The 15,265-nt window shown below is 38.7% G+C and overlaps 1 protein-coding gene across 31 annotated transcripts in view; it reads left to right on the forward strand.

Moving 5' to 3' along the window:
- ANK3 (ankyrin 3) overlaps positions 1 to 15,265 on the forward strand; it is a 379,686-nt gene that overhangs the window by 264,239 nt on the left and 100,182 nt on the right. For 27 of the 31 annotated variants that reach the window (XM_074874343.1, XM_074874344.1, XM_074874360.1 and 24 more), the window contains 7 exons: positions 2,755 to 2,952; positions 4,965 to 5,063; positions 7,763 to 7,861; positions 9,128 to 9,226; positions 11,398 to 11,595; positions 12,118 to 12,216; positions 12,956 to 13,054. In XM_074874343.1, coding sequence (XP_074730444.1) covers positions 2,755 to 2,952; positions 4,965 to 5,063; positions 7,763 to 7,861; positions 9,128 to 9,226; positions 11,398 to 11,595; positions 12,118 to 12,216; positions 12,956 to 13,054 — 891 coding nt within the window. The remainder of the gene's footprint in view (positions 1 to 2,754; positions 2,953 to 4,964; positions 5,064 to 7,762; positions 7,862 to 9,127; positions 9,227 to 11,397; positions 11,596 to 12,117; positions 12,217 to 12,955; positions 13,055 to 15,265) is intronic. The other 4 variants (XM_074874361.1, XM_074874362.1, XM_074874349.1 and 1 more) reach the window with 1 other exon arrangement.

Raw genomic sequence — 15,265 nt, forward strand, 5'->3', positions numbered from 1 at the left:
CTCATGTTATATAAAACTCTTTCAGAAGACTGTAGTTTGATAGCTGTTTCCTGCTAGAGATTGTTTAGTGTAGTGCTGACCCTTTTTCACGCTGGAATAACCTTAGATTTATTTTCAGGGGAGGCAATGACCTAATGGATTATCTGGGGTTTTCTACAAGCGAAAGGAAAACCAGATTCTAATCCTGAGTATGCCAATGATTTTCTGTGTGAGAAATGACAACTCTGCATATCAATGTCCATCTTTTTTTAATTACTGTTTTTCCAGACTTGTTTGGCTCTTCATTTTCTTCTTTTTTTCTTCTTTTCTTTTCTCCCCCAGAATTAATGTCACTTTCCCTGATTTAAAGTGACACAGCTACAAAATAAGCTATGTATCACTGATAATTTTATGTTTGCCCAGTCCAGCATTTGATACGCTATTTCATCTCTGTGGTCCTCTCCTGGTTTTTTGTTTTGTTTTGGCTTTTTTTTAAGCTATCATGTGACCATAATCTTGAACTTCTTCACCTTTTAATGTTTTCTCAGCAGTTTTCCTAAAAACAGTAATATAAAGGTGTTTATATAGTGGCTCCATCTTGAAGTACCAAATCACTTCTTATGGTCACTGCTGATTGTCTCTCACAACATGGATATGGGACAGGAGAACATTGTTATCTCTGTAGTATTTTTATGTTAAAAGTGCAAAGACAAAGGCACTGAAATATTAACTGACTTCTGTAAGATTGCATCTTCTACTGCAACAGAATTAAGAGCAAGCCTGGTTTAGGTTGTACCAAAAGACAATATTCCAATGATGTTTTGTCTTCATCAGCTTCTTTAGCATCCAGTCTTGTCTCTTGCTCTTTTGTGTAAAGTCTGGCTAGTTGCTGCACTTTTCTCATCCATGACAGATTTTTGTCAAGAATCTTGCTGATTTTCCCAAATTCATGTGTGACTGCTCTGCTTCTTCCCTGCTTTTCCATCAATCTCAGCCTCTTTTGTACATGTCTCTCCTCTAAGGGAGTCCCATGTCATCGTCTCAGTTTCTTTCTTCATTAATAAATGTGGTTTATTGACTTATTGTGAACAATGACGCTTTTAACCTGAAGGATCTTTCTTATAAAAATAGAACAGAACAGTGTATAAAGTGTCATGATTTTTTACTGTCACCTAAAGAGCATCGTCAGTTATAAACTGCTATCAGGAGGGCTTGGTGACTGAGGGAAATTAATCTTTTTTTATTCTGTTGTTTAACTGCGCTAGAAGACTGAAAACATTTAAAATGCATTGGTAGTATCTAGCTTCCATGCAGATAATTGCTGTAATAGCCTTTGGGAATGGGAGAGAGGCTTAAACAAGCCAACATATGTCACAGGTTAGATGCCCATGAGATAATCTTACTTGAAAGAAATAACTGTGTCCAGGAATCTCTGCTTCTCAGCACTGAATATAAACTGCTTTCAAATTCTGACAGTATTAGCCTGTTTGCTTTCAGCATCCTTCTTCCATGTCACTTTTTAAAATTATTTCACTGTGTATTTCCACCTTTATTTTGAATGTTTGTCATTACTGTTATGATATGGCCATGGGAAAGGAGAAGAAAGAAATCATCTGTTTCAGAGGCCTGAGATCTCTGCTGGTTTTACGTTGCTACTTTGCCTTTGCTAACTGCCGTCACATGAGGGCACTACATCTGTGAGCAAAAGTTTCAGTTTCTTCATGATGGCAAACGTAGTGTACTGTCAGTCGTTTATAGATTACATACTATTACATATTACCAGAATAGCTCCTGCATTTGAATCTAATTTTGGCATTAGAAGGACCAAGTTAAAAAAAAAAATAAAAATAATACAAATGGAAGAAGGTGTGTTGAGGTTTATCTAAGGAGCTCACGTAGCTCTGCTAACAAGACCTCTTTCATTCTGGCATATTTTTTTAGTCTTTCATCATGAAATAGGGTCTGTCCTTTAAAGGTCTGAGAATTATTTCTCTTGTGTTTTTACTCTGGAAATGTAATATATGTTGGCAGATTGTTGATGAGCTATTGTAAGCAGTGCAAGGAACAATTTTTGGTACAGGTTTTGTTCCTAAACATGAATTTCTCTCAGGTGTTTCCCTGATGAAACAGAGCTTTACCACTGCCACTGGTAGGTCACATCATGGTAGTCTCATTCAGATTTTTTTTAGCCTGGTTGCACTTGGAACTTTTGTTGTTGTACCGATGTTGGCTGGGAAGAATGGACTCCACAGGTGTGTAATGTGGTGTAAGGCAACCCAAATTCAGGAAAACACTAGTGGAGGGATGAGGGAAGGTTGTAGTGATTACTGAGTGATGCTCTGACCTGCTGTCTCATGCCTGGTATATATAGGCTACATTAGAGTGATGAGTTTAATGCAGCTTTTAAAACCAGCAAACTTCCTGACTAGGGTATTAAAAGTCACAAAGTGCTGTTCTTCACGTAACTCATCTAACTCAAGCAACTTATCTGAGCTATGCTGGCTGATACAAACTGTGTTTAGAGCATTGCTGGTATGTTATGACTTTTTTTAAGGTAAAGCTGTCTACAAACTCTAACCAAACAAACTCCAAATTACACGTGGCTTTTGCTGGAGTAAGAACCTTCATTGTTACACTGAACATGTTAAGTTTATTTTGGGTGCTCTCTGGGCTTGTAAAATTCATCATACAACAAACGCTCTAAGAACAACACGGGGGAATTTCATTTCTCTGAGCACCCTATAACCCATCAGTGTTGGGTCTTTTTGTTCGCAGAATGGTTTGTCTCCATTGCATATGGCAACACAAGGAGATCATCTAAACTGTGTTCAGCTTCTGATTCAGCACAACGTGCCTGTAGATGACGTCACTAATGACTATCTGACTGCACTGCATGTTGCCGCCCACTGTGGCCACTACAAAGTTGCCAAGGTTCTCTTGGACAAGAAAGCTAATCCTAATGCCAAAGCACTGGTGAGTACACAGCGGGTTACTATTCACAGCTAAACATTCTTCCAAAGTTGCAGTGAGACTTATTTGAGAGTTATTTTCTGCCTGCTGATGGTTGACAGTGAGGATATGTTGTATTGCTACAGACCAAAAGAGGATGCTCGAGGTTTAAAGTGTTAATGATGTAGCATGTAGTCAGAGTAGACCTTTGCTTACAGATGGTCAACAGTGATTTATGAATTAGTGTAACTAGAGCATTTTTGCCTCCTGGTAGATTGTTGTGATTCTGAATAGATGAAACTGCTGTAGTTTTTGGTGTGGAGAGAATTCTCATTTTCTAAATGTTTGTAAAGAGAAAATAATCAGTAACATTTAAAACTGAGAGAATTTTTATTGGCTCTCAAAGATGTGAAACTGTAAAAAGTAGGAATAAGTTACATAACGATTATTTGTGGTATTTTATAATTATGTCAATGGAGTCATACGTCTTTCTACTTTAAAAACAACTTCAGCAACAAAATCTGTTAGTGTAATTAGAGTGCATACAAACTGAATGCATTAATACATTTTGTTCAAAATTATACTTGCAATTTGTTGTTTTTAAAATGAATTTTGATTTGCTCTTCAATAACTGTTCCAAATAAATTTGCGTTCTGACATTAATTGGGTTGACTGTTGGTTTCACAGCCTGATGCTATTAACTCATTCAATTCCTGAAATATTATGTGAGCTCCTGAAACCCTCACAAGCCAGGTGGGATTGTCTCTCTTGAAAAACAGCACAGGCTCCATAAATTTCTTTCTCTTAGTCCCTCTGGTTTTTGTGTCAGATCAACCTGTCTTCAGGTGTCTTTGGCCGAGGTATTATGATATATGGGGTTTTGTTCACTATAACCAGCAAGTGATGAGGCTTGTAGGCCTGTAATATTTATTTTTGCCTTCTGAAATAATCAAATCATCATCAGGTTTAGCTTGTCAAGAGTTGCTGGCAGTGACCTCTCATTGATCTGGTAACCTACTCACAAATGTCCTTTTCCCCTAAATCTTTTAGTGTTTCCTTTTCTTCTGTCCTGGTCCCCACTCAGCATGATTAAGTAGAAGGAGCCCGAGTGCAGTATCTGGAGCTTGTGCTCACTCTTCCCTGAAACACATCTGAGCTTACCCTGGACATTGTCCACCACTAAGGAGAGAGTTGAGAGCTGCTCACACTTAACTGGAACAGACAATTGCACTGACCTCACATTACAAAAGCATATGATATTCTTTACTATATGGCAGGTAAAAAAGCCAGTTTTAATCAGATCTGAGTGATCAGTTCTGTCAGCTGTTTTCAGAATTGTTCTGCAAAGGCTTTTTTGATGAATATACAGAGCAGCATCAGCATTCAGTGCACTAATGTTATTGTATCAGTTGTGGATGCTCTGGACAGCTTATTTTCCTGCTTTACTTGTTTTCTGTTGTATCATCTCACACTAAATAAGATGGTAGTTTTAAATGTTCACTCTGCTGCACACACAATTTTTTAAAGGATGGGACAAATGAATTGTAATTACAGTAAACTGGCAGATAATAAATTTGAAAAAAAAGTAGTAAGATTAGTTTAGAAGAAGATCCAAATGGCAGAACTTGTAAAGGTAAAGTGCTTTTTTTACCAGCAGTTCTGAAAAGTCAAAAGAAAACCTGTCAAAAAAAAACCCAACCCCCCTAAAAACTCCACCAAAACCCCCCACCCAGTTAACAGTGAATATGCTAAGCAAAAATGAAGTTTTTGACAGTTTTAGGTGAACTGAGAATTTTTAAAAATAAATTATTTATTGGAGTAGGCAATATATTTCATAATTAAAACTGGCCATATGAAATATGTCTTTTTCTTTTTAAAAGTTTTTTTACTCTTTTACATGAAAAATTCAGTGAAGCCAAAACAAATCTGGGAGGTGTTTTGTTAAAACAGAGGAATGTTTTGTGTGAATTCTATGCCCAATTCTACTTTTTAATGACATATGCAGTATCAAAATGTTCATTTACTTTAATTTACAGAATGGTTTCACACCTCTTCACATTGCCTGCAAGAAGAACAGAATAAAAGTAATGGAACTTCTTTTGAAGCATGGTGCATCAATTCAAGCTGTGACTGAGGTAAGAAGTGGTCTTTTCACATTTGTCTTTGTTTTTCCTACAGAACTCATTCTAACTATATCACTTAATATTTGAATATTTCTGAAAGAGCATGGATCGATCAAATCAACAATTATTTTCAACTAGGTATTACCAAATAATAAAACAATTTATACACTTTGGGAATACAGTGGGAATAACAAGTGAAACGTAACAGATTGAAATTTTAAAAAGATCTATCACTTCTGCCAATTTTTGCCTGTAATTTAATGCACTGAAGGTGAAATTCACCCTGTTATGGAGATCAAGGTGAAGACTGTGTTTCACTCAAGTCCTGTTTTGAAAGGTGATTTAATTCAGACCTTGTTTTGGCTTTTCACACAGAAGTTATATTCACCCACCATCACAGGTCATCACAAATCAGCTAGACAGAAATCGATATGCTGTACTTCAGTCAGCATGAGATAGTCTACATCCAGTTATTGGCACAAATTAGAGATTAATTAAGTACCTATGGAAAATTTGATTTTCTGTGTATATGTATATTTTCCTAAGTTAGGAGGAAAGGTCACATATCTGAATGTGTGACCACTGTTGAAGAAGCCAGGTTCGAAAATGATAAACAATTCCATTGATTAAACAAGGTACAACTGGGAGCAGTTCATCTCCCCAAAATGGAGTTTTGTTTGATGCATGGGGATTTTGTTCTAATTATCCAGTAGCAAACCATACAGCTTCCTTCCTGGCTTTCTTGAGAGAGATCGGGCCCTGACATTGCTCACATATCTCCAGACTAATTTTTAAAAACCGTAGGGGTTGTAGATGCAGTTTTCGGAGTCTAATTTGAAGTTACATTAGCAAATGAATGAGAAAAACAAAGAGAACCTTAAAGAAATGCAGTGCCTGTCCTCTATATGAATCAGTCAAAGTGGAAGTAAAAAAAATATCTACTCAATTTTATCCCTTTTAAATTCAAAGAAATAAGAGAGTAAAAGCAACAGCAACACTTAACTACACTGTCTCGTGTGTGTGAACCAGGTTAACAGTCTGATCTGTACCCTTTTTCAAGCAAAACCTTTTCAAAAGCAAGAGCTCTTCATTTCCTGGTGCTGCCTCACCATGATCCCACATGATGTCAAACTACATTTGACTGCATTTGTTGAGATTCATCATGGTACTTTACTGCAGAACTCTAACCTTCCTGCCTGCCTCTTTCACTGGCTGTCTATATGGTAACAACCTTTCAAGGCAGAATTAGGAGTTGGTACTCTGCACCCATACATATGCCGCTATTTCTCTAGTCAGAAAGAAAGTTTACATCTGGCCATCAAAACAAATTGGCCATAAAGCTTCAGGGTATTTCTCCCCAAAGAAATCTGAGAGCAAACAAGTGTTGGTTGTGAGATGCGAATAAACGATGCAAATGCAACAAGAGGAAACAGTGCCAAATGGCACAAATAGTCATTGTTGCATATAAACTGTTTATTAAAGGTAATGCCTATTACCTTTTTCTATGGTAAATTCTGTTTTCCAAGTAGATTCTATGCTTCCATCTGTAGATACTGCACCTTTTTTTTTCAGCTGCAGGTTTGAATCTCTGCAGTATGAGTTAGTGTTCATGGTCAAAGATGACACACATGCATTGTATTTCCTGCAGTCTGTTATTTTAAAAGCATTTACTAAATTATGTGAAACAGGGGAAAGAAATAACATACTCAGTTATTCTGCCTCCCTGCGCATGCTTGCTGTTCTGCATGAGAAAGGAATGAAAGTGCATTTTCCTCACCTTTACACTCCTGAGATGCGTGTACATCTATGGGGAAGCTGCCTAAATCAGGGGACTTCCAGAGATCCACTGAGCTTTCTCCTCTTGGTAGCAAAAGCCCCTTCTGCAGCCTCTGGCTGACTGTTGGTACAGCTGTGCAGAGGCAGCTGTGAAGAGGCTTTAGGGTAATTCTATGTGGAAAAATATTAACTATTGATTGGATTTCTAAAGCAAAATCCTTGAGGTCATGCCCTGCTAAATGACTGCTCCCTTTTTCCTTTCCCCTCCTCCCTCCCTCTCTTTCTCTCCGGTTGGCCTTTTATATCTTCTATAAGGGCAGCGGTACAGATTTGTGACAGCATTTGTGCCACAAGGTCCTGAGGGAAGGGGGAATTTTCTTTAGCCCGTGTCATTTGTGTTTGTGCCTCTCTGGCTGGATGACACAGTTCTGAATTCCCCTTCTCCTGGAGAAACGGTGAGGATGGAGCTCACCACCAAGTTCAATAGAGGTTTTTGTTCATCCAAAAGCAACTGGATTTGGTGGGGACAATGGACACTGCATCTTTTTTGCATTAGCTGACTATTCCAGAAAGTCTTTTGTCTTTCTACCAGAAATGTTTCTACCCTTTATTTTTTTTCCTGTGGTCCAAAATTATATTTAGAAAAAAACTTAAGGAAGAAATCTTGTTTAGCTATAGTTGATTTTAGTTGATGAAGAATTACTGAATTCCTAGAATGTTTTTATGCTTGCTCATGAGTCATACATATAGGTGTTTTCAATTCTGTGTGCCCTTTAGTTAAAGCATGTGTATATTGTTTTTGAGAAGACAAAATCCTCTCAGAATAGCAATCACTTGGGTTTACTTACTTCAGAATAACTTATTTTTTCCCCATGTCATTCTTGTAAAGGAGTGCAGAAGTAGGTATTTAAGTTTGATTTTGGTTTGATTTTCAGTCGGGCCTAACTCCAATCCATGTTGCTGCCTTCATGGGACATGTAAATATTGTATCGCAGCTAATGCATCATGGAGCATCACCCAACACTACCAATGTGGTGAGTAACAGGTTTCCTTTCAGCATGGCAGAACTGTGAATACATTATAACACCTGGAGCAGCACTGTTGTGAAGTGCCTAATTCTGGTGCCACCTCCATAGCAGCTGTAGCTCCTACTGGAGTCACAGGAAAGTGCAGCCTGCAGACTCCTACTTGGGAGATGCTTGACAGGTTGAGGAACCCTCAAAAGAGGCTGACTGTAAGAAGACTCTATTCTCTTTATTTTCTGAAGTAAAGAACGAGAACATACTGTAACTTTTCATATGTAATTTTTGAGATGTGTACTTGACTGTTGAGCACTGTTTTCCCAGGACCCCGGGGGCCTACCGTTTAAGGAAAGTTCTGCTGTTATCAACAGATTGCAGCAGATTGTCAGGACATATTACCTGTGTCCATACAGCCATACAAGTGTGCTTTTCTACTGGATGTGCACTGGGTACCCCAAGGCTCCCAGGGCATGTGTAAAAATTGAAGTCATTGTTAGATGAATATTTGGAAGTCGGGAAATGGGAGGCAAATAGAAGTCTGTTGATTCTTTCCAACAGTTTGGCCTCAAAATCTCGCTGTGCACAGGTGTAGTTAGAAGACATTTGTTAAAGTCTTCATCTGCTAATTCTATTAGATTATATAAAAACTCAACACTGTTTGGAAATTAGCAGCTGTTTGTACCTATAGACATATTAATATCCAAAAATTTAGAAAGCAATTTCCCTACTGAATTTATTCTGATTTCCTTGGATTTGTGTTTCATTAAGTCCATACAGCCTTAGATTAATGTACTCAGTAATTATTTTTTTTTCCTTTTGGTCACTCATCTCAGTACTTGTCCAATAACAAATGATAGTAGGGACACAGGGCATACCAGAAGGAAAGCCAAATATATGTGTATCTGAATATACAAAATTTGAAATAAATTTTTTGTTTCTCTAAATTAGGCTCTATTTAAATGGACGTCATTTTTAACACTGTTAGTAAAATGCTAGTAAATACAAAAATTGCACTGTCTCTTCTCAGCAAAAGACTAGTGACAAAGGCACTATTGTGTTGGGAAACTGACTCTGAAATAAACTGCTTTGTAACATCAGCTGAGAGGTCAAATATTGTCTTAATCTCTCATCTTGTTCACAGACAACTACTACAAAATATTCTAGTGGAGATTATTCTGAACTGCGTCACAAGTATTTTTGTATTTATGAAATACGTTGGGGTTTGTTTTTCCTGCAGTGTGTTTTTAATGATATTTTGTTTTTGCTGCTGCGTGCTAGAGAGGAGAAACGGCACTGCACATGGCTGCCAGAGCCGGCCAAACAGAGGTCGTTCGATACCTGGTACAAAATGGAGCCCAGGTGGAGGCTAAAGCTAAGGTAAGGTGATGGTCCAGGTATAATAACCCTAGATTACCTATCTTTAACAAAGCAAGGAATCGCATTCATCTTGCATGTGTCTTTCAGGAAGAGTAATGGAGATGAAGCCAAGGGCCTTGGCATAATGACCACTGATATTTTGTAACGTACTCTCTTACTGTAGTCATGAGTGAGTGATCTGTATGTAAGAGAGAAGGCAGGAGATGTCAAGTTGATACCGTGACCCTTTTTTGTCAACTTTTAATATAAATTATTATGTGTTTGAAGAGTTTTGTTTTGGGGTGCAAAGCAAGGAGGGGGAGGAATGCCTCAAATCTACTTTTATTTCTGCAAAACTGTAAACCCTAGGCTCCTGCTGTCTCCTGTCATGTTCCTAAAGCCTCAGCCTGTATGCATTCAAAAATAGTTATACTTCTAAAGAAGACCTCCTAAGGTAAGGAGGCATAGTAAGGGGATGTAGCATAGGGCTGGAAAGAAGGAACAGACCCTATAGATATAACTGGAATTGAGGAAGATAAGAGGGGAGGAAAAAGAAATGGTCAAGGGCTGCTGAAGAAACATACAAAATTATGGAAATAAAAGAGTTCCAGGAAGCAGACAGGGGAACGAGATAAATGGGTGCAATAAATAGCAGTCTTAATAGGTAAAACCAGGAAAACCTTCTTTTTTCAAATAGCAATTAAATTAATACATTTCAAAGAAATCTGTTTTTCATTGTGAAATTATCATCTGTGAATTGGCTCACAAATAAAGATACTAGTAAGACTATATACTTATACAGAACTCTGACTAAATATTTATAGCAGATACACTTCATATCTGCAAGCAGACTGACAATAGAAGTGAATCATGTGGTCTGTAAATCATATCTCCAAAGACAGCCTTGAAAGTGAACAGCTCGTGCTCAGAAGCACAGTCATGAAAATATTTTCTAAGTAATTTCACACAATGAATTAATTTAATTTGTGCAAAATGCCATTGCCTGTGATCAATTTGTTTTCATAAATAACAACTAAATACAAGCAATAGATTATACACCAGTGCTAACATAAACCATGAGGAATTTGTGGGAAACAGGCATAAACTGGAAAAGTTTAAAAACCACAAAGGCTCTCCACCAGTCAGGGGAGAATTTCCCTGCTAAGGAGCAGCATTCACATGCTGACACTCTCATCCTAAATCCCAAAGGTGTAAAATCACTGTTGTAGGATGGGCACAGGCAGAAGTCTCCCTAGCAGAGAACAGCCCAGAACTACTCTGCTGCAGGACGTGGGGTAACAGTGCTGAAAAGGTAGGAAATTCAGCAGGGAAAAATGGGGAGAGAAAGTTGTTTGAATAGATTTATGAGGAACAGGAAAAAATGAAGTCACAGGCTTTGTTAGCCATACTGCTGTGATAGTGTGCTTAATCCAAAGATTGTACAACTGAGAATGGGAAGGACAAAAATAGAAAATCAAATAATGGATAAGAAGAAAATTATCTATTAGACACTCAGAACAAGGTCACAGCCAACCACAATATTTTCACTGAAGGAAAATAAATAATGAGACTTGTGACAGGGCAACCCCTATACTTAAAACTATTAAGATTATTGTGTTCTGAATAGTAGTGAGAAAAAAACAGTGAATTTCATCACCACGCTTTATTTTCAGTTACATCCACTGTAAAGTTATCTGCAAACTGCCAAACAAATTGTTGACCAGTAAAAAGCACAAAGTATGATACTTAATGCAAGTTACTAGGCAATAGTAGGCTAAGCACCTCAGGTCATCCCAGACAACCGAGTTGTTAAATGTTGCTGGGAATCATAAAGAAGACCAAGATGTGAACAATAGAACTATGCATTCAACGCATTTTAAGGTCTCAAATTCAGCAGGAAACTCAATGCACCTTAGTGGCAAGGTGAGGCAAATCCAGATTAAGAAAACTGATCAGTTTTTTTACTGTTTTGGATTATGTCTGGAATATTTTGTGATGCATCAACAAAGCACAAGATATCTTTATTATATGACAAAGAGAAAGCCAGCATGCAATATTCACTAGGTAAGACCTCAGTAGAATTAATGCTCATCTGCAATTTTGAAAAGTGATAGAATCTGAGCAAATATTTCCTGTCAAAATATGAGCCTTAGTTTTCTTATGTAGGTCTGTTGTGTTTCCTTTATGTTTAGGACGACCAAACGCCGCTGCACATTTCTGCTCGACTGGGAAAAGCAGATATAGTACAGCAGCTGCTACAGCAAGGAGCATCTCCAAATGCAGCTACGACGTCTGGCTATACGCCCCTGCATCTTTCTGCTCGAGAAGGACATGAAGATGTAGCTTCTGTTCTTTTGGATCATGGTGCATCTTTATCTATCATTACCAAGGTAAGGGAGTTGCAAAAGCAATAGCTTATATAGTAAAATACAGCTGTATCAAGTGCTACTTGTGAATTAAATGCTGCAAGAATCATCTACCCATACAAATAATACAAAAATGAGCTACATTTTGTTAAAAGGGTACAAAACTTTATGCTTTTACCTCAGAGCCTGATGTGTAACGTATCCCAGTGATCAGACAAGCGTTTTCTCAGAATGAAAGGAATGCAGGGCAGAAATTCCTGGCGGGAGTTGATAAACTGTTACCCAGCCTTATCCTTGGGTCTCTGGTGGTGTGAAGAAAGGAACTGACTCTTCCCTTTTTACAATTGTTTTAATGTAGATAGGGCTTTGCCTCGCAAGGGAGGGCCTCCAGACCTGCAAGGGCAGTTGGGAATCTGCAGACTTGCTGCCTGCACTCAGGCCTATGTAAGGGAATGGATGGAAACAGCAGTATCCTTGTAGATCAGAGACAAACCTTACCCTGAAAAAGGGTGCATAAGGCTGCTATATAACTGCTTTCTCTTACAGAAAGGATTTACTCCTCTACATGTGGCTGCAAAATATGGGAAAATTGAGGTAGCCAACCTCCTACTTCAGAAGAATGCATCTCCTGATGCTTCTGGAAAGGTAGGACAAAAGAAGCCACTGCCACTTGCACAGCAAATATCTAAATGCACATAATATTGTCATAATAGCCTTCTACCTACTTACCATCACACTAGTATCCACAGCCTGGATTTAACTGGAATGGGTTTCATGTAATATTCCAGTCCCTGTTGGGGCTGCCAAGAGCCAGCAAACTCTTGACAAAAGTGACTTTTATTGTCATTAATTGATAACAAAATTATGTCTTCTCTGCACCCATCCAGGGGAATAGAGACAAACCATTCCCCTAGCTTCCTGCCCAGACTATTTTCAGTATTATTAAGAGTATTCAGGCAGCTGGCTCTGCTCCCCTAGGTCTCATGACAGAGGGCAAAGCTCAGTAGGACCTCAAGCTTTTTAAAGCAGCCCGGCTTGGATTTTTACATATCCAGGGGACAGTTTATTTATCCACTGCAGTAAAAGGAAAACAATGCCGAGGGTGTGACCTCAGGGTCAAAATTCCTTACCTGCTCTGTCCTGGGGGCAGCACAGATAACATGCTTCTCTGTTCATCTTCCCTGGGTAAAAAGGGCTTTCACAGCTCAGTAAGGATTTTCAAATCTCCATTTTATTTTTTGATTCTAAAGTTATCAAATAATCTGGATACAGGAATGAATAACAAATGTGTTTTTTCACCTTATCTAATTTCATTTTTCAAACTCTTAAGTTTTCCCTGCTGAGGGTCTGTAACAGCACTTGTTTGTTCTGCATGTGTTTTTAGAGCGGTTTAACACCACTGCATGTAGCTGCACACTACGATAATCAAAAAGTGGCACTCCTACTGTTGGACCAGGGAGCTTCACCTCACGCATCTGCCAAGGTACAAGTACTGGCCACTCTGGGGGAACAATACCTAGGCTTTTTGTGTCACTTTATTCCCTGTCTACCTCTGTTCTTTCTAGGCTGTATATGCTTGCATTTACAGGGGACTCAGTGACCTTGTTTATTAATGTTTCACAACCACGTAGAGCTGTTAGAATAATTCTGCATGTGAATAAAACAGCAGTAAAAAAGCAAGTATAGATGTAGAAACATTTAAAATCTCTAGTTTCAATAAAGTTCAGTCTCGGTGAATACTGAGCCTTGCTTTCGCTTCTCCCGTCTCCTTAGTACCTTCTCCAAGCCAGCAAATTTATACCATTGCATCTTAACGTCTGTGCCAGGCAAGCTTGGAGTTAATGCATTGCTACACAGAGGTAGTTCTCCTGTATTGTGCCACAGGATGATTTCTGAGGTGTGATATGTTTCTTGGTATGTAATTAATAATGTGCTTCACAATACTTCTACCACAGTGTAAATAGACTGGTGAGAAAACAAAACAACTAGTCACAGCCCTGCTTTGATTGCACTTTACTGTAGGCAAGACAACACATAGTGTAAGATTTCAGGGGATGTGAAAGAATAAATATTTAAATGTATTCTAGTTCTGAGTAGAAGAAAGAATTTAGAGAAGCTTAAAGTGTCTATATCTTTTGTGGATCCCAGGTTTATGTATGGATCAATAATCAATAGCTGGACAGCAACAATGAGTAAAACAGGGTGGAAGCATATGTAGGCTCAAGTGGGGTAAGTGCAGTGTAAATACCTCATCTGAAACAACCCAGATACATTCCTAAAATCACTGCAAAAAAACCACTGTGGAAAATGGAGAGCTAGTGGAAAAATCAGTGTCATGGATAGACAGCTCTCCTTGATTGCCTTCCTCTCACACATGACTGAATACTAGAGGCCTTCTGCATGGCTGAAGAAGAGGATGGAGTCTGTCATACATGGTAGGTCCTAGAGTTTACAGTGCAAAAGAGAAGAAGGTTAAATAAACAAGGATAGCCAGCAGCAACGGCACAGTTTAAAATCAATAATGCCAATAATGGCAATCTGCCAGAGCTGAGCCCCCAGGAGGTGAACTGGAGTGATCTCTGATCTTTTACTACTGCAACACAGCACTCAAATGCCACTGTGGGGAAGAAGGGGCCTTCTGAAGAGGATGAGAAGACACTGACCCAGTTTTCACTGAAAGAAACTGCCAGTGGAAGCTGTGCATCCTGTAGGGGCAGGGATTGCAGCAGCCACTGCCAAAGGCTTGGGAAGTCCAAACCAAGGTGGAAGCACTATAGACTATAGTATAATATTACACAAACTCATGTGTCAGGTCACCTTAGCTTCCCCATCTGTAGCAGAACAGTTTTGCAGCTGCCACTTCAGGCCTTCAAGTGCCAGCTGTAAGTCTTCCTAAAAGAAAGCATTTGTTAGCATTCTACAGCAAGTGAGCCACAGCAACACTGAGTAGAGCGTCAATACTAAATAAAATTAACGGTAGCATGTTTGTTCCTTTAGGCACCCACTGTGCAGTCATCTGAAAGATGATACTGGTAACAACAGATGATTTCCCATTTCTTTTGTAAATGTGGTCTAATAAATGTGTTACATCATATCACTGGCTCCACAGTTAGTTTCATCAGCACTTGCTTTTTCTGTGCCACTCCTGTCTTTGACACTGATCTTAAGAGTGGCTCATTAGCCTGGCCTGGCATTTGCCTTAAAGAGTGTGTGATGAAAGGGTATGGGAAGTGGCCATGTCAGAGTATGGTGCTGTGATACAAAGAGTTATTCTGATGAATTATTCTTCTGTTTTATAGACAAAAATTAGGCTTGTGTCTAATTTGAATTTGGCATCAACTTTAAAATTCCTCTTCTCCCCACCCCCAAAGCCTCAGTTTTTCTCTATCCCTTCATCTTTAACTGTTTCCCCTTTTTATCTCTTTTCCCTGGCAGCCAGAATTAACTTTTCCTTCCAAACTTTTTCATTTCATTAACCCTTCCTTCCAAATTTCTCCATTCCCTTCTGCATCTATGCATAGTGACCGAGCACAGCCCTTATGATAAGATGCAGACTGAGACTGAGCTGGATTTCAGCTTCTATTTTTCAGCTCTCTTTTTGCCTTCTCTTGACAACTTGCTGCTTTCCATTCCACTGAAAGCAATGTATGCCCATTTCTGAGGAAAAGGCTTAAAAACGGCATTTGTTATTTTA

This window comes from Strix uralensis, chromosome 7, assembly GCF_047716275.1.
Source record: "Strix uralensis isolate ZFMK-TIS-50842 chromosome 7, bStrUra1, whole genome shotgun sequence".
Classification (NCBI taxonomy): Eukaryota; Metazoa; Chordata; class Aves; order Strigiformes; family Strigidae; genus Strix; species Strix uralensis.